Source organism: Heterocephalus glaber, unplaced genomic scaffold (assembly GCF_053883595.1).
Source record: "Heterocephalus glaber isolate CG9 unplaced genomic scaffold, H.glaber_assembly_v1.0 deba00001757, whole genome shotgun sequence".
NCBI classification, from domain to species: domain Eukaryota; kingdom Metazoa; phylum Chordata; class Mammalia; order Rodentia; family Bathyergidae; genus Heterocephalus; species Heterocephalus glaber.
The window spans coordinates 562,063-587,294 of record NW_028258454.1 but is presented as its reverse complement, the minus strand read 5'-3'; the positions used below and the strand labels follow the sequence as shown (position 1 = coordinate 587,294).

Sequence of the window (25,232 nt, the reverse complement as noted above, 5' to 3'; positions counted from 1 at the left end):
TTGTTGATGTTATGAATCTCAGCTTATGTTATGGCATATAATGTTTACATTAATTGGGGTTATTAGGTTTCTGTACATGGCATATCTTTATTCTATTTATTTCCTCCTCCCTTCCTTCCCCTCCCTCCTGCTTTTTCCCTTGGACACCTTCCCTATTGCAAGAGATCCGTCCCCTAGTCCCCTTCTATTCAGCCTTTCTTATTGTCTTTGTCCTTTGCTTACTCAAATGAGAGATACCATATAGTATTCAAGCTTGTGTGTCTGGTTTATTTCACTCAATGTTATATTTTCCAGGTGCATCCATTTTTCTACAAATATCTAAAATTTGTCATTCTTTACATATGAATAAAATTCCATTATCTATAGATACCACATTTTCTTTATCTAATCATCTGTTGGTGGGTATACAGGCTGCCTCCAGGATTTAGCTATTACAAGTTGTGTTCCTATAAACATTGGTATGCACGTATCATTGTAATATGATGTCTTAAGCTCTTTGGGGGAGATGCCTAGCAGGAGAATAGTTGGGTCAAATGGAACTCTTTATTTTTAAAGAGCCTGTGAAGTACCAGGCCAAATTTATCTTACGATTCATAAGACAAACAAATGAAATGCTGTAAATAAGACTGGTAAAAATAATTAGTGTTTACTTGATTAAGAGAAATTTTCATTTCTATTAGATAATTATCTTTGAAGTGGTCCTTACTTTCGGCTTGTGGTTAGAGCACCAGAACCTTTTAGAAAGGGTCTCATCCTTTCACTTCCATGATATCCTGGTTTCCAGCTGCTCTCTGAACACCTCAGGCTCTTCCTCCTCATCTAGCTGTTCAGTGGTGAAGTTGCTCAGGATTTCATGCATGCATCTCTTCTTCCTCACTGTCCAAAAACTCACCAGGTATTATCAAGCCTATGGAGATAATGAGGACACCCACATCTTCAGCCCAACTTCTTCTCTGAGCTCCTTTGTGTGCATCTTGTCTCATGGGTGGCCCCACTCTCTATTGTTAGCCTAAACCTTAAACCTTGATATCATTCTTAATGCTCCTCTCCCTCCCATCTCCACCATAGACATCACCATAACCATTCACTTTCCCTTCCCATTGTCACTAACTTATTTCTACCATCATTTCTTGTTCAGATTTCTCTAACCATCTCTGAATGGTGTCATCTCTTCTAATACATTCCCCTGAAACCACAAAGATCTTTGTAGAGTGAAATCTGAATGTGTGCTAGGTGTGGTGGTGCATGCCTTTAATTCCAGACCCCTAGGAGGCTGAGGCAGGGAGAATCAGAAGTTTGAGCCCAGCTTGGGCGACTTAGCAATTTAGTACGACCCTGTCTCAAAATACTTTTCCCTAGTACTGAAAAATACCCAAGAAACAACTGGATGTGTTACTCCTCTGTTAAAAGCCTTGTTCAGAGCTCTCACTGCCCTCAGGAGAAAATCTAAACTTGGTAGAGGTTGGGCTATCATGATGGAGACCACATTCCTCTTTCGGCATAACCTCCTTGGCCCTTGCACATCAGTTGGAAGACACCGTTTACATTTTCTGTTCCATCTTTAGAATGTTCTTTGCCTCACGTATATTCTCTCCTAGATCTATTAAGCTTTATTGAGGCCCAGATATCACCTCTCCTGGGAAGCTTCCTCTGCCTTTCCAAGACTGTATCAGTCTTGGACCTCTCCTCTCGTCTGTACTCTCCTCTGCATTCCTGCAGCACTCGGTTCTTAACATCACAGCACACAACATGAAGAATTGCAATAGCAGCTTCACTCATCAGTTTTCTCCAGTGAACTGTAAATGCCTTCCAGGAAAGCTGTGTCTAGTTCATTACATCTCCAACAGTCAGTTCCTTCATTTAGATGCTCAAAAAATCTTTGAAGGATGGATGAATGCAGTTTACCTTAAAAATCTGTTTCTCAGTTTCCTGATTCTAATTTTCCCAGCTTGGGTCAGTTTCCATTCCTGGTCCAATAACTGTCCAGAGTGAGAAACTAGGGATGGAATTTCTGAGAAAGGAGTTGGGGGTGGTGGTGGAGGCAATGAGCGTACTATCATGGAATTATACCAATAGCTTTCATTGAAACAATAAAACTACATTTTATTGTTTAAAAATAAGAACTTGCATATAATTCATTAATTTATATACCCTCTTCCAATTAGCTCAATCATAAAGATGTCCAACTGTACTTTTCTTTTAAAACATAAAATAAAAATTATCCAGTCATTTGTTACTCAACATTAGTCATTCATCCATCTGTTCTTCCACTCACACATATTACTATGTACAAAGCTCTATGCCAGGTACTTGGTAGATAGTAGAAAATAAATCAAAATGCTTGCTCTCATTTTTTAAAAAAAATACACAAGAGCATGATTTTCAATTATAAAATTTAATATGGAAGAATAGAATATTACAATGAGAAATAACTGGGGGAAGGAATGTGATTTGGATATAGGAGTTAAGGGAAAAAAACCCTACATTTAAGCTAACAACTGGCTTCTCTGGGAAGAATGACTGGGAGTGGAGAGTCCAGGAACGTGGGAAGACAGAAAGGGCCTGGAGATCTCAGGAAATTATAATAGTCTCAGAAAAAGACTAGGGTGGTAGCAACTGCCAAGGAGGAAAATGGGTTTGCACATTTCTGGAGATGAAATTGATTGAACTTCTGATAGGTTGTATATAGGGGTGAGTCAAAGGGAGGTGCTGTCTTAGTTACTTCCTTGTTGTTGGGACAAAATGTGACACTCACAAGTTAAATGAAGAAAGGTTTATTGTAGGTCACAGTTTGTAGAGGTTTCAGTCATGGCATAGTGGCATCACAGAGGAGAAACAGTTCATGGCAGAGCAGGCAGGAAGCAGCAGAGCAGCTAGCCTTCCAGACTTTTATCCCACCCAGACTACAGGCATATTGCTTAATGACACCCACATCCAGGGTGGGCCTTCCCATTATCCACACTGAGAACTATGCTAAGCCAATCAGTGGACTAATTTAGTTACCACACACCCTTAATCCAGTAACATATATCCTAGATCCAGCCACCTCCAAAAAGCCCACCTATGAGCTCATGAGGCTTTGGGGGGACATCTAGATACAAAACATTGCAGGTGCCAAGAATAACAGTAGATTAAGCACATGAACTCTGAGACCAGACTGATTTAAATCCCAATTCCATTAGTAAACTCTGTGACTTTAGGCAAGTTATTTAAACACACTCTGTCTTGGTTTCCATTTCTACAAAGTGGGTGATAATAACAGTAACTACTTCGAAGACTTTCTGTGAGAATTAAACAAGTTATCATATATAAAATTTGTCAAATATTATTTGCATGTAGCTTTTCTTAACAGATTGAAATGGAGAAGTACATATCCAGATCTGTGGCTCAAGCAATGGAGAGATGCAGGTGACATTTACTGAGAGAGGAAAGAAAAAGATTTTGATAAAGCAAGGACCAGAGTTCAACTCAAGACATAAGTCTAGGGTTGCTGCAGATCTCTTGGAGATTTCCTTTTGTATCAGAGTCTAATCTCAGAAGGAGAGATTGGGCTGGAGATGTCAATCTTTGAGACTTCAAAAAATAAGGCAATATTTAAAATTCAGAGAATGGAAAAGATGAGCAAGGTAAAGTTTATAAAGTGAGTAAGGAGTAAACTGAGGGCCAAAGACTGACCATGAGGGTTCTCAAAGCCAAGTAGAGAAGAAGAGAAGAAGCCAACAAGTGGATTATGTGCAGAGCTGTTATGTATACACATTATTCATGTGCAAGTAGAAACATCTGGTATAATATGAATGTAAGGAATACTGAAACAAAGAATGGTCCTTCTATTTTTATTTTAAAGGTGCTTAAAAATTGAATCTGCTGTTTAGTCTTGTTAAATTGATTTTGTGGCTTCTCCTATTACTCATTGGAGTCTCTTCATCCAAAGATTTAAAAGAAAGTCTGAAGTATTTGCAGAGCAGTGTGGTATCATGGCTGCACCTGTGATGGCAAGGACGAAGAGGGCCATAGTTACATTGGAAAAAAGAATGAAATGTCTTAGAAGCTGCAATAAGGAGCTTGGACTTGATTACAATGAAGGCCCATTAAAGGGTATTGAGCAAGGGTGAAACATGATCATTTTGCATTTTGGAAAGATTGCTGTTGAACCATGTGGATAATGTATTGGAAAGGAGGAAAGGCAGAAGCTGGGAGACCAGTGGTGCATCTGCTACAGGGATCCAGGATAGAAAGGGTGAGCCAGGACTATGGAGAGGTTCTTGGACCTCTCCAACAAGGGCCACAGTGAGGAGCAGATGGGACCAGCTGATTGAGTAGCTAGAGAGTAAGAGAGGATAAAACCAAGGTTTCTGGTTTATTTTCTGATGATTCTTTGCCTTTGAAGCATTACATTTTCCTTAATATATCCTTATGTTTCACACAGCACTCTCAATGCTTTCTATAGTAGTAAGCCCTTAGTTTTCAAATATGTTCTCATCTTGTCTTCTGATGAACACACACACTCATTGAGTAGCTCAAAAGGAGAGGAAAGATGCAGATTTACTTCATGTGGGCTCAGTTCTCTGAGCTGGGGTGGAGGAAGGACATTCTAACACCTAAATTACAAGAGCAAAAATCCTCCACAAAGTAAGTATGTAAATGACTGCTTTGGTTTCTGCCTCATCTAGTTTAAATAAATATAAAAGCATTAAGAGGCTAGGCTTTGCTTATAAAATTAATAATGTAGCTTATCATTATGAGGGAAAGCCTGTATTTCAAATAGCAATATTTTTGTAAAAAATAAGAAATTTCTTCACCAACTCTTAAATTCCATTTGGATCTCTGTTAATGGGGATTTCCTAATGATCTAGTTCAACACTGTTTCATATGTGAAATTTGCTTTCCAACCTCTGAATAAACATAAAGAAGTGGGTGCTTCCTTGATGGGAGTTTGAGAACCCAGAAGATATCCTCACTACTAGAGACTTTTCCCACTCCTGTTGTTGTTTATGATGATCATATTGTTTTCTTCTCACTTGTCTGAATTCCTTTCTTCCTACTCTCTCTCCAGTGTATTCATGTCATGTTTCAACCCTGACCATGCCATCAAAACTACTCATCAAGGTCATTTGGTGACTTTTATTTTGATAAATGGTGAAGACTCCTTGTTCATCTTTATTCGTTTCTTTCTCTTTTTGGTTGAAATAGAGTCTTGTTGTGTTGCCCAGGCTGACATCAAACTTTTAGGCTCAAGTGATCCTACAACTCAGCCTCCCAAGTACAGACTACAGACCATCCCCACTCTGTGCCTGGTTTCAGTCCTCAACTTATGGATTTATCAATTGCATTTAATGCAGCTGATCATTCCCTCTTTGTGGTCTTTCTTCCTCCTTCCTTGCGGACCTCACCTTCCCTTAGTATTCTCTTTGATTTCTTAGTGTTCAGAATCCCCCAGGGTTCCTTCTTGGACTTCTTTCTCAATAATTGAAAGATGTGATTGCTTCATCTGGCTCGTGGCATTCACACTTTTACTTTGATGACTCTTCAGTGTGTACCTTCTAGACTCCAGGCTTACATACTCAGAGTGCCGACTCAGCATCTGGACTTGAGTGTTGAACAGACGTCTCAAACCCAACATGTCAAAAAGGACTCTCAATCTCTCCCCAAAAGCTCTTCTACTCATAGTCTTTTTCCAATTCAGTTGACAGCAACTTGATCAAGCCAGTGCTCATGCCAAAACTCTTGAAGTCACACTTCTTTCTTTTACAACCCATATCCAATCAGCCAGGAAATCTTGATGGTACTGGCAAAATACACCCACAATCCAATCTCTTCCTATCATTTCCAGGGCTACCATCCTGGTCCATCTGAGTTACCACCATCTCTTGGCCCTAAGTTACTGTAATATACTCCCAGTTTGTCTTCCTGCTTAACCTCTTGCCTGTCCTCAATACCACAGCTCAAGTAATCCTTTAAAAAAGTAATGATTTGGGGCTGGGGATTTAGCTCAGTGGTTCTGCTGCCTGCCCTGCAAGCGCAAGGACCCAAGTTTGATCCCCTGTACCCCCCAAAGAAGTAATGATCAGTATCAATTCTTAACTCAAAAACTGGATCAGAGATAAAACCAAGGCCATGCAAATGCCTTTAAGCTCTTCCCTGGTCCACTCTCATCTGCTAGTTTACAGACCTCATCTCTTTTACTCTCCTCTTTGATCACTCTTCTCGGAGACTTTGGACTTCTTGCTGTTTCTCAGACCTTCCAGACAACCTCTACTTGTGCCCTCTGCCTAGCCTAAAATGCTCTTTTTTGGGCTGGAAGGCTAATCCCACACTTCTTTCAAGTCTTTGTTCAAATGCCATCTTCCCAGTGACAACTATAGTACCCTGCCATACTTAATACAGTAACTTGCCCCCAAACCCAGAACTCTTCAGCTCTCTCATCCTGCTTTCCTTTTCCCCTTTTCCATAGCACAGGTCACACTTTCTACTATATTATGCAAGCTGTTTATTTATTAGATTCATTATTAATTGTCTCCCCCTGGTGGAATGTAAATACCATGAGGGCAGAAATCTTTATATTCACTCTTGTATCCTGCACACCAAGAACAGTGCCTGGAATACAGGAGGTACTCAGTAAATACAGTACTTGTTAAATAAATGAATAATTTTTTTTGGTTTTCAACTACAATGGTAGTTTGTGTCAACTTGGATGGTGAATTGAAAAATATTCAACAAGGCAAATGTAACTGGGGAGAGGTGTCATAAGGTAAATATTATTGGGGACAAGTGACACCTTCAGTTTCAGGTTTCTGATCTGAGCCATATCTCACAGGCTGAGCAAGAATCACAAGTGAGATGTTGCCTTTCCAGCTCACTTCTTCCACAGAGTCTACTGTGTTCTGTTTTCCTCCAATGAAGAACAGATGTAGTCAGTAGTGTCTGCTCAGGGTTTTTCCTCCCTAGAATAATAATTGGTTCTTTTCCTTTTCCTCTACATGGGGTCCTCACTGTGACCCAATTCTTTAAGACCTTGTAACAAAAAATGAGTGGTGGCTCCGTTTAAAAATACTGGAAATTCACAAATTAAGCCAATGTCCCTGATAAATCTGATTTAGTTCACTGACATCTAGAAGAAACACAATGATCGCCAGAGTTGTATAGCAAGAGAGGATAAGGGACAGTACAAACTCAAGGAAAGGGCTGGGGTGGGAGCTGTTGTTAGAGGTTAACACTGGAAGAGAGAGGAAGATGGGCACTTTGTGGGGCAGATATCATGAGACATTTGTGTTATTTTTGCTTCAGCTCTCCTGGGACCCCATCATGCTGCTGCTGGTGCCTAGGATAGTCTAATGGAAGCAGCTCCAAGTGTTCTTGGAAGCACTCACTGAATGAGCAATGGTCAGACAGACAGTTAGGTGGTGAATGATCTCTTCTACTGGAGCATTTCAGGCCACTTTCACATTGTTGTCTATACTGATAACACCAAAACACTGGAATCAACTAAAGGGTAGCAACAAATGTTTCATTAAGTGCTGAGCTCTTCTGCATTACCAATCCTCAAAAAGTTCCATTTCTTGAATAGTACTGAATCATTTAAACTTGGTCAAAAAGAAATCAACATGGAAAGGCCTAGGGACTCACTGGGTATTCAATAACCATCAGTTCCTATTTCTTCCCTCTCTCTTATTTTCCTGTAGTGCCCCTCCAATCTCCTTTGAGATGATTGTTTTCCATGTTTGTCTCTTTCATAGTGTATCTGTGTTTTTTATTTGGCCCAGATGTCAGGTTGGCCTGCATTAGTACAGGCTGAATCACTTGATTTCCTCTCCATGTTTCTAACCTTTCCAGATTCTCTGTATCATTTCTCAGTTATTCTTGCTGTTTACAATACCTCTCAACTTAAAGCCATCTGCAAATCTCATTACCACACCACTGACTGACTCCTTCTTCCCTGAGATCACAGGATATTTTAATAAAATAAGACTGGACACCAATTCTTTCTTCTCAATATGAGGAACTACTCCTCTTGAGTTACATTAATTATCATTTTATATAAGTATATTATTATTGCACATAAATTTCCAGTTTAGGCAAATCTATACATGTTAAAATCAGAATTAACCTTTTTTTTTGTACTGGTGATCGAACACAGGCAGCAGAACCACTGAGCTAAATCCCTGCGCCAGGATTAACCTTTTTTTTTTTTTTTTAAGCTTTTCACCTTATAAGAAAATCAATTATTAATCCCTTTAACTAGTCATCTTTCCTAGGGTACTTAAACTACTTAGCTTATGAAAAAACCATCCTACTTTTAAAGGCTAATTTCAGCCTTGAATATGGCTGTTTCATCTTTTATCCACTTTAGTTTGTAAGAAATTGTTTCTTGGCAGATCTTTGAGAATGAGATGTGAATACTTTCATGTTAATAGTCAGCACCTAGAGAACCTACCTGTTTCCTCACTGCTGATCCATTGGCTCCTGGATTCAAGTTTTCCTACTCTTTTTCTTGATATACTCAGGAATGTGGTGGCTTAATGATGTGGGTATCTCAAGGCTTCCATATAGCATCAATGACTGAGTGATGAGTGTTGGGCTTGGAATGAATGGGATTTAGACAACTCAAAAAGTGGATATTAAATTTGCTGGAATTCTCAATAGGTCACATTTTTTTCAGTGACTAAATTATCTGCACATTTCCTTAACATGGTGTGTGTACATGTAACTTTTTTGGTTCATTTCCTAATTTCTGCATCTACTATATTCATCCTACCCTCTAACTTTTCTAATCTGCCTTAGCAATAGTTAATTTCTGAATTGGATGTTATATACTATTATAAAATGTAAATCATATTCATTAAGTTGAAATGACAATTACCCCTTTCATGGAGGGAAGTATGACATCAGAATAGACAAAATCTGAAAGTCTTCAAATAATTCAGTTTGTTTTTTGCACTTTAGTGTCATGCTTTTTTCTATACCAAATGATTTCTTTTTCCAAAATGTGAACTCCTGAGAGGATCACCTTCCCCAAATTAGGGTCTAAGGAACTAATCCTCATTTGTATTTATACATGTTAAAGTTTCCAAGTTCTTTCTGCTCTACTACTCAAAAAGCACAATAAATGTTATAGCTTCTCTCCCACTTGGAAAAGCACAATTTTTGGAGCTTCAAATTGGCTGCATTAGGAATTAGAAATGTCTTTGATGATATGCAGCTGTCTTCATTTTTTGATCACAGATGTCTAAAGCATTACAGGAGGCTGACTCATGTACCTGGAGAAATGGACCATGGTTTCTCACACTTCCTCTTGAAGCTCTTGTCAGATAAGAGACTGGTTTCTTTTTTCTACAATTAGAAACTTAATTACATAGAGAGAGGAAGGGGCTTGAGGGGGGGAATAGGATAAAATAAGGTAAATTTTATTTTTTTAAAAAGAAACTCAATTACAGGATGACTTCCAAGAATACAAATCCTGACATTTCTTTCTTGTCGTCTTACAGCTGTCTCCAATATAGGTGCAGCACATAGTAACCTTACTAGTTGTCCTTTATCTTTATGTTTCTCCTATGGAGATTCACTTAAGATACCAACAGGCAGAACTTCAATTCCTGATAGCTACTTTGTGGCAAAAGAAAAACAGCTGTGTGTGTGTGTGTGTGTGTGTGTGTGTGTGTGTGTGTGTGTGTGTGTGTGTGTGTGTGTGTGTGTGTGTGTGTGTGTGTGTGTGTGTGTGTGTGTGTGTGTGTGTGTGTGTGTGTGTGTGTGTGTGTGTGTGTGTGTGTGTGTGTGTGTGTGTGTTGCAGCCTACCACCGACTGCAAAGCATCTCACCAAACAGATGTCCATGAGTTTCTGAGCACCTGAAGTATGCTTAGACAAGGCCAAGCCTCTGAGTCACGCAATTTAAGAACGAAAATTTCTTAAGCTTTCAGCTTTGTGGTTCCCAAACAGGTACAGCTGCCTCTCCTGAAAAGAATCTCATTATTCCACAATAGCAATTTTTCTTTCCTGATTTTTTTTAGAAAGCAGATGATCATTTCTAACCACCTCCACCCACTCAAGGTCCTTTCATCTGAAACCTTAAGCACATCCGCAATTAAGATTTGTGTTCTTTTATTGGTAGAAGTATCAACAAAGATATAGCCAGCTTCCTGTGTGAGAGAAAAACTTTCATACCCTGAATAGTTCTACTTGGAGAAATCCATGTATTTCACTGTATGTAAATTATCTTAATTAAAAAAATTCTAATGGCTGAGACATCTGCCCTTAACAACTATAAATAACAAGGTTCTCCATGCAAATACACCCTATTCCATAAACAAAGCAGAAAAGACACAAATATCTTCCGTGTGTAATACTGCATTATTTTTCTGTGTCTTCTATTCAATTAAATACAAGACTGCTGGACTGAGTGGGCAAAATGAAAAATTTAAAAGAAAGTGATACAGCAGAATGGACGGGGAAGGTATTGCCCTGAAAAGCTGCATGAGCGTCAGGGCTCACCTACTCATCAGCAGCCTGGACAGCAGGCCTCTCTCCTCCCTCTGCATGGGGTGCAAATGGCAGAAGTGGTCTCCATGTGTTCCAGACGGGTGGACATGAAAGGTACAGCCCTCAATTTAGCTTAGTTCCATCATATAGTAGCTATGCTACACCAGTAAAAGATTCTTGACAGCAAAGACACTTACCTCAAAGGATAAATGACATCACTCAAGAATTACTAAACATTTGGGCAATTTGAGATTTTATTGAGAAAATAGCTATTTTAACATTATATCCAGTTGTCATTTATTAGAATACTCTCTTTACAACATTGATCACTTCTGGGTATTTATACACAGTCTCTTGAGTAAAATATATTCATATTAGGCAAGGCTAGAATATTGGAATGACTGTCAGCATTGCTTATTGTAAGTGTTTATTTTATAATGAAAGTACAGTATTTGCACACTAGAAAAAATGTTTAAAATGTTAAGTACTGATGAGATAGGCTTGGTGAAACCAAACCAATATGTACACATATATATTTCTTGTCTTCATTACTGTCAATCTTCCAAAAAGCTAGTTACAAACACCTCAAACTCCTACTTCAAGATGGACAGAAAAATGGAAAGACATTATTTTCTATTTTACAAAATTAAAAAAAAAAAGAGTTGCGAAAGGAATAAAGCTCATCTTTATGCATTTAACCTAAAAGCTAGAGTATACTCCTCTTCTCTAGGAGACAGATGTCAGCAATGGAGGAGCAGCCAATGGTCCAAAAGATGAATGGCCACAAGTCTCCATGGTGCATGACTAGCTGGGGACTGATGGGAACTCTGGCAAGTGAGGTTTTGTGATTTCCAAGGTTCTGGGATATGTAACATGAATGATTAAAAGGCATTTCTCAAAATTTGCAAGAGGAAAACCAACGAATCAGGACAGAGATCTAACTGCTTTTTATGTGGCTAGATGTTCACCATTATACCACAGCTCAAAGCCCAAAGGAAAGCTTTCTTTCAAATACACATCCAAAGCATGGAATTCCAAACAGGCAGCTGAATACTTAACAAGAAATAAATGAAAAACATCCTTATGCTTCATTTGTGATCTGGTTTTACACTCTGAAGTGAAAAAAAGAAAATATATTTTGTTAACTCAAATTTGGAGGCCTAGTAAAGTTTACATTTTTTAGGATGCAGAATCTGCTGAAAATCTAATGAACACATCATCCCACTTCCGAAATTGTTCCTTAAACTGTCTTCATTGACAGAATATAACCTGGATAGTAAACTTCTTTGCTGTGTCACTGAAGCAACTGCAAACTTTCATATATATGAGAAACTTCACTGTCTTTCTTGGTACTTATAAAGCACAGAAAAGCTTTGGAAAAATGCTCTGGAATTACAAGTTTGTCGTCCCTGTCTCATGGACACCTAAGAACTGTTTTGTCCCCTGAAGCCACCAGTTTAGGCCCCGTACAGCTGATCCAGACTGACAAAGTTCTAGGAAAGGGGATGCACTGACAACCTCTCTGCAGCCACAACCAGCCCCCCTCTCTCAACTCTGGGGTCCAAGGCAGACCTGACTTATCCCTTCCTATTTTATCACCATCACTAGAGGGGCACTCCAGAATAAGAAACCTTTGCAATGAACACAAACAAGCAAAAATACTTCAGGGCAACACTCCCTAAGTGTATTTTGCAGATGACATAGTATTGTACTTAAAAAAAATATCCATATTAAAATAAATTAGATAGTGTATGAAATAGAGGTTCTGAATGGAAACTAAACCTCCCCTGGGAAATACCTTACTCAATCTGTGTACACACACACACAATAATCCTTTAGATTGCCTTTAATACATAATCAAATAAAACTTGAAAATCTGCAAAGCTTAGAGATTGAAAATACACATTAGTGTATCTAAGGTTCTGAAAAACCTATAGTTTCAACTTTGCCTAAGCCAGCATCTTTCAAACAGACCCCTCAATTTACATAACAATTTATTCTGCCAAAACACCCCTTTGGGAACTGCTTATCTGGTAAACTAAACTGGTGGTTTTAAAAAAACTTATAGTATAATTTCAAATTAATAATAATGAGAACACAAAGACTTTGTCTTTTTTTTTTTTTTAAGAAAAGTAGTTTATTTTGTTTTGAAAAATTTTCTATTACAGTATTCCCCTTTTGGAAAGATTTGACCTGAAGTTATGCTATTATTATGTAATTGTTCAAGAATGTTAACTCCTATCAGTAATCCATGGCATATAAAAAAATAGGGGCTGGGGATTTAGCTCAGTGGTTCCACTGCCTGCCTTGCAAGCGCAAGGACCCAAGTTCGATCCCCAGTAACAAAAAACGAAACAAAACTTTATTAAAAAGTAATTTTTTATATCCTTTTTAATTCCTAGAGTACTTCTCTACCTCAGTCACAAAAATCTTATATCCAGGGCAGAGAACTTGGGTTCCTAAGCAATCACTACATCTCAACAATAGTTTCTAGGCTACATTATTTTGCAATGCCTTAGAAACAAATACAAAACAACTTAAAACAAAAATCCTTCATCCTTATAGCTCTCTGAAAATTAGCATTTTGAATATCTAAATGAAGCTTCAATTAAACCTTCAATAGGATCGCTAGCATTTTATTTCATGTAACAACAAAATTTTAGAAAAGAAATATGAAAACAAAAAGGCAAAAATAATTCTTTCCACCAAGGACAGATAGAAAAGACCGTCATCACAACCCAAATTATCTCTGTTGCTCTGCTCAGAATTTCAATTATAAAAATAAGGAAACCCAAAACAAAACAAAGCAAAACAAAAAACCAACAAAAAAACCTCAGCAAAATAAATAAATAAATAACCAAACCAAGACAAAGTCAGTACTAACTCCCCTGAGCTTAAAAGAATATGATCAGTGGGCCAGGGATTTAGCTCAGCGGTTCCACCGCCTGCCTCACAAGCACAAGGTCCCGAGTTCGATTCCTGGTACCAAAAACAGAAAAAAAAAACAAAAAACAGTATGATCAGAGACATGTCATACCCTCTTCTTTAAAAAGTGCTCTTAGTGAACATCTTAGTCACACTGTGCAATTAGATTACAAACACAAAGCAAAGAAGAAATACCATATGAAGAGATGGAGGCATTTCTTTCAAATGTGAACCTAGATACCATATGGAAAAATATAATTAGAAACATAAAATCATAGACTTTGATATCTCAAGGAAAAGGAATTCTGGAATTTAGGTTTTTTCTTTTGTAGCAAGGCAAAGTAAATCTTTCGAGAAGCATTTGCAGAGAAGCACTGTTTTTTCTTTAAACTCCAGAATGAAATAAAAATCATATTTAACATATATTCATCTAGAACTAAATACTATGTTTAGAGCATTAACTTTTAAATCATAGTTTATGTAGATAATTTATTCTACTGAATTTACTTTAAAAAACCTCTTGTTTTGTAATGATAGTCTCACAAAACTCAAAAAAACAGAACAGAGATATCATGTGTCGTTATCATTTAGCTTTCTGTCTATATTTAAGCATTTACTCTTGATTTTTAAAAGCTTCAGGTTTTTGACAGCTCATGAAAAACTCCCCAAATCCAACTGGGCTGGTAAATAGTTATTTCTGGAGGAGACTCAAAGGAATCATATTACTAAATTCAAGTGCCATTTTCATCCCATGAAGTTATCTGAATAAAGTGGTTTGCTAAGATACTATTACCATTATCAGTTTCTGCCTCTTTTGACATTAGTTTTTCCCATTTTCACAGACTTAAAATTTAACTTATCTTTGATTAAAAAAAGCTTCCCTATTCTCTCATATTTATGTGTCTAGCATCTTTAAATAGCAATTACAAATAGAAATAAAAATGCTTGCTTTATAAATTCTCTAATTCTCTAGGACAAACATGCCTACACTGATATTTGTTAATGCCAACCTTTTGTAAGATCAAAAACAGTTTTGAAGGAAAGACTATCTTCAACGCTCTGGACACTTCTTTTAGTGCTGTTCAATCCATTTCATGGATGGCTGTTGATAGAGGATTTTCATCTTATGGGCATTGTCTAGCTAATTTTTCTAATCCTGTACTGCTAACAAAATTAAACACAAGCCCATTCCCTCTTATTGTATTATCTCCCTCATCACTTCCAAAAGACAGTAGCTCATAGTATTTTGTTTAAGGCTGTGGACCATTTTTTCCAGAAAGCTCAACCTTTATCCAAAGCATTATTGACTGGGTAATTATAGGCCCTCTGATCAGTCTCAAAATTTATTTTTTTCCAAGAGCTTCCTGTAAGTGTGGCTGGTCTCTAAAGTATTTAGTGGCCAGGCATAGTTTTCTATCATTTTATGTGCTTATACAAAGAAATGAACTCAACTAAGTAACTCAACATATAATTCTCACTTACTAAATCACATTTTGCCTCCTAGGAAAGGTAGTAGTTTGGAAATATCATGGGCTACACAAGGCTAAAGACAGTTCAGAGCAGGAATGACCAAAAAGTAAATAAATACTACTACTGAAAAGGACAAATACTTATTATATTAAAATGGCCTTTTTTGATTAAAAATTTAATACATGATTATAGTACAATTTTTGGTTGATGTCTGTGTATTGTGAGAACACAAACTCCCACATTCTTACAAATATTTAAATACATTTCTGTTCCTCATGAACATCAGTAGCTTTGTTGAAAAAAGAAATTATTTAACCCACAATTATCTTTTGACTTTACCTATGGAAAAACTTGAAGTTAAATTCACTATTCAATTTTACAGTGTGTTAGTGTTGATATAGTTTTTCCTTCCTACAAATTTATTTTTTCATAGATTAATCACAATTGTCCTGTTTTACATGTATTTTAGTTGTAAGTCACTTCAAATGCTTTTTGGAAGGTTTAATATAAATCATGATTGAAAATGACTAACCTTGACTAAAGTGTAAACAGATGTCTGGTTGATGTGCTAACCACCCTTCTCCAACATACATCAATCCTAGGGAAAGTAAAGTCTCATGGTCATGGCTTTTAATATAAAATATTCATACATATTTCAGATTGCTAGAATCTAATAACCTGCCTCTGAAGATGAATCACACAAACACACACACACACACACACAGACACACACACACCCCCCACACCCTGTTGTAGAAATAATGTGAATTCTTTAGCTACTTTCCCTAAAGGCATCCCAACAGGTGAACAAGACTGGGACTACAATCTTGTTTGTCATTTAGTTAAAACTTTCAAGAAAAAATATTGAGAATGACTTCAAGACTTCTGTATAAATAGCTACCTAAACACAGAACAAATTAGGAAGATGTGGGTCAAACATGGCTGAACTTCACTCAGCTCCAACTAGCTGAGTCTCTCGACGACAAAGCTTGTTCTCTTAACATTCTGGTTTCCAGAGGACTTGGTAAGCTTTGCTGAGCGCCATGGTAATCTTCTAAGACACCAATCAAAAACATGGTCCTACGTTTTAAAAACCCCAGAAGTGGTCTTAGGACAACAGAAGCACCTCAACCACTAAAATAACCAAGTTTCTATTACAGTATAAGTAAAATTCCCATAGAGCAAATCCTCAAACAGTTCAGCAACCAATGAATAGAAAACAGTCTGAAATATTTCTGATTATTCCCTTGGATCTTTCAACCTGTAGTTAAAATACATGGAAAACAATTGGTTGTCAGAAAGCTTGTGATGATATAATGTATTTCTTTTAAAAAAATACTGGCCTGAGTCAAGCATGGAGAACTCGGACCAGACGCACAGTAGATATTTCTATTACCCTGGCTGCAGGCTCCTCCTGAGTAGTGTCTAATACTGGGCAAGTTTCATTAAGGTTTAATGGCCTCACACAGTAAAGACGACCGACACATTCAGTTCTCCTGGAATCAACACAATGAGATGATTAAAGGTGCACTACAAATCCAAAGGTCTAAAGCTGCCACGTTTGCCCAGCAAATGGAAAGAGCCCTTGCTGGCCTACACTGAACACATCAACAAATACTAATGTACTGAAGTGCATGTCACTGGGAGAACATTAAATATAATCACTTGATATTTATATATGGTACTAAACTCCTAAAAGATTAGGCTTATGAGAACATAATTAGAAAACACATTCCTCGTTGCTTTTTAAAGTTAAATACAGGCTTTTCTATTGAAGTAATTTATATTTTTCCTAGTTCCTAAGATAGGCATCAGATTTCTAAACAGAAGAAAAAAGATTCAGGCATAGAGCCACATACTATGTATTTAGATAGGTATAAGAAAACTAAGTTAATAACCTGAATAAATTAACTGGAATAAATTAAGAATGCACACTGAGAACAGAATTGTAGTTTCTGGTCAGCAACACATGAACCAAAGGCAAAAATCTGCCAGGATTAAGGCAGGTTGCTGCTGTTGTTTTTTTTAAACATACAGTACAGTATGTCTCCCCTCCCATCCATCATATTCATTTTAGCATGCACCTTTATTTAAAATGCATTGCCGAGCTAAAATACAAGTTTCTTAATTTAAAAAAAAAAAAAAAAAGATGCCACAGAAAGCTTTTGTTTTCGAGTCTTCCTTATACCTACTAACAGTATTTTCTTTTTGCCTTCATACACTTGGTGTAAGAGATTATAACAATTCATACAACCAGGACCACAAAGCATGACGACTCTTAGGGCGACAGCCGTTGTAAGGAATTACTTTCTTCTTCTGCTGGAGTCAATTTGAGTGTTGGCAGTTTCCGAGGAGGAAGCTGAGGGCTTTGGCGAAGATTGTCATCCATCTGCAGGAAGTACAAAAGATATATCTGACTAAGGCTGTGGTACCACCTCGGTGGACTGTGGCCTCCCCTTCCAAACTACAGCCTAGAAGAATACAGAACCATATGTTGCCAGAGCTGTCACAGACACCTTTTCCTACAAATAATCTCTCAAGAATTTTGAATATATCACTAATACCAGTGGACTAGCTGTAGAAAGCAATGTGGCTTACAATTTATAGTACCTTGGTACCCTCACAATTTATAGTAATTCCACTAAATGAAAATTAACTCACCCATAGTATCACTTAGTTTAAGAAGTCTTCTAATAGAAAGGGTAAAAGTACTAATTCTGCTACACTAAGTCCCACAGTTTATAAAGTCTATACACCTCCAATGCTGCATTTAATTTTCCCAACATACTGAAAGAAACAAGGCAGACAACAGTCCTTCCTTGATGTATAGATAGCAAAATAAGGCCCAGAAAGGTTAAGTGATTTGTCTCAGGTCCAAAAGCTAGTATGAGAGCTGAAACTTGAACTTGAATCTCAACACAATGTTTTGCCTCAATGAAATGACCTGTACTCTACTCAAAAAGACCAGCTCTTTCAAGCTGAGAGTATATAGACCAAAAGAAGTCAGAAAAACAGGCAGAAAGGACAAATTGCTTATACCCAATTTACACATCTTCCAACATTCAATCAGTTCAAGCCTACTTTAAAGAAATAAATATAAGCATATTAGGAAAATGCCCAAGAACTTCAGATTTATCTAAAGAAAGTCATATTAACAACTCTAGTAGGAGGACAGGGATTGTTTAGAACCCAGACCCTTGAAAACTATCTTTAACCAGAGTACTCCATTAAGTGCAAGACTCAGATCCTGATGGTGGGTTCACTTTCAGCTTAACCTTCAGTACTTGAAAGTAACTGCCATCCAAAAACACAACACCAAGAGAAAACAGGATCCTGTCACCTACTCGATAAGCAGGCTTTTTAAAGAGTTTTACATATGTGCAGAATAGTCAAAACTCCTCCTTATCTTCCCAAGATGTTCTTATAAAAAAAATTTCAGCAGAAATAGATTTGTAGAAAAAAATGATTAATTTTTAATTTTCCACCAGAAAAAATAACAATGAACTATTTAGATTATGTTAAGATGTTTTTTCTTTCTTGTAAAACTAAGTTCCTCAAACATGACTCTTCTGTTAAGCTCTAGACTTTCTGTTCAAATTGTGAATGGTGATGGCCAACAGGATCTGCTACTACTGTCTTGTAGCAACCAGTAAACCAAACATTTCCAATGGATAAGCAGGGATGAATGAATGAAGAGTGGAGGGAAGGGAAGGCCTGACTGAAATAGGTAAAAAACGCCTTCATAAATTGATAAGCTCAGGTGGATGTGTATGAAGTGGTGACAGGGTCCCTTGTTTTCACTTTCTGTACAGTACCTATTTCATAGTGCCTCTTCCATATATAGCATGAATGTGTCACATATAGAAAATGTAAACCACACTGAATAGCCTTCATTTAGTAGGCAAGTGCTCTTTCTTTTATATGTACTTTATACTTCATATACTTCCATCATGAGATTTACTGAACTGAGCAAAGAATTGAGATAGACTAATTCAATTCTTACCAAAATTAACACAAATTACCAAAATTCAATAATTATGCATGCTTACAATTTTACTACCTAGTTTTACTCCTCAAATTATAACAACACATGAAAAAAACCACAAAAAAGCAACAGGTGGTTATCTCAGAGAATGACAGTGATAAACCTGACTACTAGTGCCACTAGCAACGGGAACATAATCTCATTTACAAGCTAAGACAGCTGACCCCAGTGGTCCCTGGGAGAATAGCTAACTGCAAAGCTCATGCTGGAGACCCACTTTTATGGCTCAAGTTCACACTCTACTTTTTGCCAGATGAATGACGTTGGGCAGGTGATTTAAGTTAGTCTAACAGCTTCAGTATCCACATCTGTAAAATGGGGACAATAATAGTATCCATACAGAGCTACTGTGAGGTTTAAATGAGGTAACTTGAATGAGCCTTATACTACAGTGCTCATTAGACCTCAAAAAATTAGCTAGTGTCAGTGAAGGAATGGAGTATTTTCATTTTTGTAAGAAAAAAGCAGGTTTATCAGACAAATGGAAAAATGTGCAACTCTTTTGTATTTTCCCAGTTAGAATCACCCTTGAAATTTCCATTGTTGACTCTCTCCCACCCAGTTCCTCAGCTGGGGATTTAGCTCATTGGTTCTGCCTGCCTCAAAAGCGCAAGGTCCCAAGATTGATCCCCAGTACCAAAAAAAAAAAAGTAAAGCCCATCCAGTTCCTCAAATAGCTCTTACAAAATAAACATCCCAAAATGGCAAAATATGTATACTAGTGGAAAAACCTTGACTACATTTAAAACAGAGGACAAGATGGAGAAAAACTATCACAGAAAAAGATATCATGGTACTATTAAGAGAAAAGGAGAAGCACAGAGAAAAAAAGAGAAAAACAAGAACTCTTTTGTTTTTGTTTGTTTTGCAGCGCTGGGGATCAAATCCGCAGCCTTTCAAATGTTAGACAAGTACTCTACCACTGAGCTACATCCCCAGCCCTTTTTATTTTTTGAGAGACTCTTACTAAGTTGCCCTGGCAGGATTTGAACTTGTAATTCTCCTGCCTTAGGCTCCTGAGTAGCTGGGATTAGAGGCATGGGCCACTGTGCCATGTGCCAGGCTGCTGCTGCTTTTTTTTTTTTTTTTTTTTTTTTGTACTGGGGATCAAACTCAGGTGATGGAATCACTGAGGTAAATCCCCGGCTTCTTCTTTTTTTTTTTTTTTTTAAGTCAGTCTTCTAGGTCTCTTAGCTTGACAAGTGCGAACTGTGGTAAAAGTAAACACAATACCATTATCTGAACTTTCCCCACAGCAATAAGGCCACCACTGGTTTCAAAACATTGCACTATATACAACTTCAGTAAAAGTATATTTAAACAACTTTCTAAAATGTAAACTCTTTAGAAAATGAAGAAGGTGAAAGGAAAATACTAGACTACTGTAAAAGAATGATTGAAGTAAACTTGACCTTTTCAATCAAGTTGGATTCTTTATTTACAAGTTGTGTGAGTTTCTGCAGATTTGCATCTACTGTTTCTTGTCCAACTGGAGAGGTTCCTAAGAAGCCAGGACAGAAATCAGAAAGACAGGAAAATTTGAAAGTCTTTAAAGCTGTTTAGACTAAAAGAATTTTGAGTCGACCCACCCTCCGAAGTGCCCCACTCTCTCAAAAAAAAAAATGCAAAGAGAAAAACCATTCTGGGTTCAAAGGCAAAGTTAAAAGGGACAGTAATGCTCTAGTACCAAACCTTAAACAAAAGGACTAAAATCTCCATTGAGGAGACATCACGATCCAAGTGACACACAGTTAACCACAGTAATTAGTAAAAGCATGATAGTCCTTATTTTCTTCTGAAATTGAAGTTGTACTTTCCCCGCTGGCATTCCAAATAAGTCTTTGGTCACAACTATTTGTAAGCTTTGTAAGGCACTGACTTCCAAACAGCTACCTACCAGGCACTCAAAATATTTAAAGACATTTTAAAAAGTTCAGGGTTCTGGGACCCATCCCTAAGTGATTCTAATTCATGGAGTCAAGAACAGGACCCAGTGCTTTTTATTTGTTATGGAATATGGTTTGCTAACTGCTCCAAAGTAACAAGGTTAAATGTTACTTAGTTTCATGACTTCCAATCTACTAATTCCTCCCCATGTAACCCACCATGAGCAAAAAAACAAAAACAAAAACACTGTCTACCTAAGGCACTATCTTTATAATATTTTAGTTTCTTAAAAGGACAGTTTCAGCCAACTCTCAATACAACTTCAGCATCCCAGTCAGTTAACCACAGAGATTCACAGAGAATCATACCCTAAGCGACAGCTGCCCTCTATTTACTATACCTCCAGTCTGATGCACTCATTTTTCAAGCAGTGGAATCATGGGAGTACCTCACCAAAATCAATCTGCCACTGATTTCTGTTCACGCCGGAAAATGCTAGAAGTGGCAGGTAAGAATCATTTAAAGCAATTGTCCATTTGCATGAGAATAAATACTATTTTTCAGTAGGGACTCAAAATACCTGTGGTTTAATCTTTTAGAAGAAAACCACCCATTTCAAAGTGGTAGTACTTAAAAGAGGTAAGAAATATAAAATCCAGAGGAATAAATACAAGGCACGTGTCTATTTATTTAAATAAGAACTAACACTAATGGGGAAAAATGAAGCAGGAAAAATGTAACTTCATGAAATGTTATAAACCAGTATTAAAAGATGATGCATAAATGTTTTATATTAAAATAAGTAATGAGTTTTGCTTATGCATCCCAGGAGAATATGCAAAATACACTATGCAAACAAACATTAGCTAAGTAGAGCCAGCTTACCTCCAAGACTAAGCCTAAAGTAACTATTTAGGATGTCATCACAAAAGCGACAGAGGTTGGAAAGCTGTTTCAGATGTACTTGTAACTGAACTTTAGGAAACCGTACTTTATAAAGAGGTGCAAGAAAACCAAATACATAGGCATCCAAGGTAGAAGGCCTAGAAATACATTAAGGATTTCTGTAAGTACATAAGAAAATATAATTTGGGATTGTGCTTAATTTTTCTTTCAAATACATGTCGTCTGAAGTACACAACACAATGTTTTAATGGTTTATCACCCACTTTAGTCTATAAAAACAATGCAACTAGGGTTCTACCCTTTACGTAGTTTTTAAATAACCACTTATTTTATTTATAAGAAAATGAAGTTGACAATTACACTCATTTTTGCAAGTACTAAATAGACTAGAGGTAGGGTGGGAGCAATCTTCAGTTTTACATTTACACATGCAGCATATTAAGCCAAGGTTAGATTACCACTGACAGAAAAGGTTTCCTACAATAAAAACCCATGAAATCTTTTTTTTTTTTTTTTAAGTGAAAAACTCATCTTTTGGGGGCACAGGAAGGACTTGCTTTACTATTCATGGAATATATGCACAGAAAATACTAAAATGATTTTTAAGGCAATGTACTCACGTATCTCCAAAAAAAAAATGAGATGTTCCCAATCTGTTTGATAGAAGATTTAGGCACTCCTTGGCATCTCTGTATATCTAATAAAAGTGGAATTATATCTCAGAAGTAGGATAGATGTTCTGAAACTGCTTTTGAGGCAGCATCCCTAGATCAGTCAACCTGTGCTGTTTCCCATCTCTTCCCTAGAGAGCCCTTGCTTGGAGAATAATCCAGACCATACCTGTGCTTCTACTTCTTGGATGTGGTAGAGGGGAGGCCCCCCTCTGGTCAGGAGAATCCTATTCAGTGCTCCCCTAGACATCCTTCCAGGCAGGATCAAACTCAAGGGAAAAGGAATTCGTGAAGCAAACCATGGCTTTGTCACAGTAAAGTAATTGTCACTCTCTACCCAGAATGTGTGGAGCTGCAAAAGTAGAGCAAAAATATCTCAAGGATGTTCTTTTATTAAAAGGTTGCTCAATCAATGTGAGAATCTCTCATAAATGTCTCTGTATAAAGTGACTTTATATAAATTTTACAGTTAGAATGATTTAGGATAAAACAAAATTATGTTTATGAGTTTTCACTAATCCCAAACACCCAGAAGACCTAGCACTAGCATATAGTAGGTACACAGTAATTACTTCCTAAAAGTATGATTTACAATTTAACCAATTTTATACACTGTGAAAAAGGTTTCGTCTCCCACAAAGAATTTTTATTTCGAAAATGAGATTCTTTTATTTTTATATATCACATACTAGTTGAATCTAATCCAGTAAGACAGTAATATAAAAGAATCAAGACTAATATGCAACTGAATTTCCCTCTCCTAAGCCTTTTCATTGTTTCCCTCCTAAACAGACAAAGTACATTTTCTATTAAGTCACTAAAATACTCTAGTATTCATGAATGCTCACCACAGCAGGGAGAAGCTTCTCTTCAAGGAGAGCAATGTAAGCCAGTGTATCTGCCCCTTGTTTTGCTGACAGTTCATAATCAGCGTTATATTTCTATTAAAAAACAAAACCAAAGGGCTTCAATAGTCAAATAATATCCTGAGGACAGTGAAGCTAAATAATGGCAAATGTGATATTAACTGGGAAATACAAGCCCACTGAAAACTGTTGCTCAAAGCACATAAGGATCTTAGCACCACATCATGCACGTAATAAATGTGATCTTAAAATTAACTTATTACCTTAATTTTTGTTAATGGGCTAGTTAAAACCATAGCGTGTAATGCAAAGTTAACAAATACTGTAAAAATAATTGTTATTTTTAAAAAGGAAACAAAAAAAATTCAATTGGTTGCATTTTTATCCATAAAAAAGGAAACAGACAATTCTCAAATTGTACTGACACAGAACGTTTGTTTAAAAAGTAGTGGCAAAACAAGTGTAACTTTGCACTCATATAAACCGTTACATGTTTAAACATTTGGGATACTTCTAAATAAATGTTCCCGTACAAACATTTTAGATACATTGTTTCATAAAACACTCAACATAAAAATAGTTGTCAGACCCAGCACAAAATGTGTAGCAACTATGTGACTAAACTGGCTATCAATAAGTGAAATAGCGCAAAAACCTAAATTGAATCTTCTTATAAATTTCAATAAAATCCAAGCAAAGTGCATAAAAGTCTATGTTGACTACACCTCACCATATGACTTCCCAAACACAGTAAAATTCATGCTTTTTCAGGAAGTGATTCTCAAGTCTATTTTTCATCAAACTCCAGGTTATTTCCAATTGTATAATGAGTTGCAAAACAACAAAAAACAACCTTACACTGTTTTTTTTTTAAGACGCAGAAATCAATAATATACTTCTTCAAAAGGAACCACCCACCTGTTTTCTTAAAAAGTTTAGTATTTTTGCAGGCTGAGAAACAATGTTGTCGTCAGTTGTCAAAATTGGTACATCGCCTATAATCAAAAAAAGCATGAAAACACAAGGCATTGTAGTGATTTCCCTGGAGATTCCAATACACTAAAAACTATACCAGTCGCACATTTGGAGGGGGAAAAATGAGTAAGCACGTCTCAATTTTTTCAATCTCAGAGTTCTAGAGAATATTTTCATTTCTCAAAATTTCCATTGTTTTGGCTTGCAGTTTGGGTTATTACTCAGAGTGGTACTCAGAGTGGTTAAACTATAAGCAACACATATCCAAGGTCATAGTAAGAAGTAACTAAATTCCCAAGGTACTGTAGGGCTGTCTCATGGGTTTAAATGGAATTGGGGTAAGGGCAGAAAGGGATGTCTGAAGTTTACACTGTACCTCTTGAACCTCTCCAGGTGTTATCTATGACACTGACTTTCAAGGGTGCACCAGAGAATTTGGCATAAGCCTGAAATAGAGTTTGCAACAACACATTTTAAAGTGAATACGTAATACAAGTCTGCAGTGCAGCTTTACTTCAGTCCCGTCCTCTAAACGCGAATGTCTCCTGACACATGGGCTAGGGAGCCGGCTTTCGGGAACATTGTCCCCCAAACGTACCGGGGACTCACAACCCGGAAAGCTTTCATTTCACCGCACGGAAAGCTTTACAAAGTTGAGAAACTCAGGGCCGAGCAGAGAAGCCACGATGTTTCTGCCGGGGCCCCGGGGTCACAGGCCAGCTGTGACTCATTGAGAGAAGAGAAGGCGCACTCCGCGGTGAAGCGAGCGGAGCCCGGGCTGCCCCAACCCGCGGAGCACGCGTCCTCCGGCCTCACCTCGGGCCCCCCCTTCTCCCCGTCCCCCTGCCGGCGGGGCGGCCTCACCATCACCACCAGAGACTCGCTGTGCACCGAGGGGAGGCCCCAGCCGCCTCCCCAGCAGCTGAGCTCCAAGGCGGCCGCCATCTTGACGGGCCCGACCTTTATACCCGGAAGTACTTCCTCGCCCACTTTCCGGCACGTGGAAGCGTGGGGA

General features: G+C 37.5%; 1 protein-coding gene across 3 annotated transcripts; it reads right to left on the bottom strand.

The window, feature by feature from the left end:
• Positions 1–10,698: 10,698 nt before the first annotated feature.
• Mtx3 (metaxin 3) lies at positions 10,699–25,205 on the bottom strand. Of its 3 annotated transcripts, XR_002391037.2 has the most exons (10): positions 25,082–25,205; positions 24,594–24,663; positions 24,161–24,237; positions 23,225–23,317; positions 22,546–22,728; positions 22,326–22,402; positions 21,685–21,842; positions 21,200–21,294; positions 20,325–20,413; positions 17,163–17,256 (listed from the first exon to the last, which is right to left on the bottom strand). XR_002391037.2 is itself a non-coding variant. In XM_004870216.3 (9 exons), the coding sequence occupies exons 1-9, from the start codon at positions 25,160–25,162 to the stop codon at positions 17,146–17,148; spliced, it is 939 nt and encodes a 312-aa protein (XP_004870273.1). In that variant the 5' UTR covers positions 25,163–25,205; the 3' UTR covers positions 10,699–17,145. The 3 variants fall into 3 exon arrangements, 1 of the variants encoding a protein (XP_004870273.1); XM_004870216.3 differs by lacking the exon at positions 21,200–21,294 and having other exon boundaries at positions 10,699–17,256; XR_015447415.1 differs by having other exon boundaries at positions 17,147–17,256; positions 20,325–21,294.
• Positions 25,206–25,232: the final 27 nt, after the last annotated feature.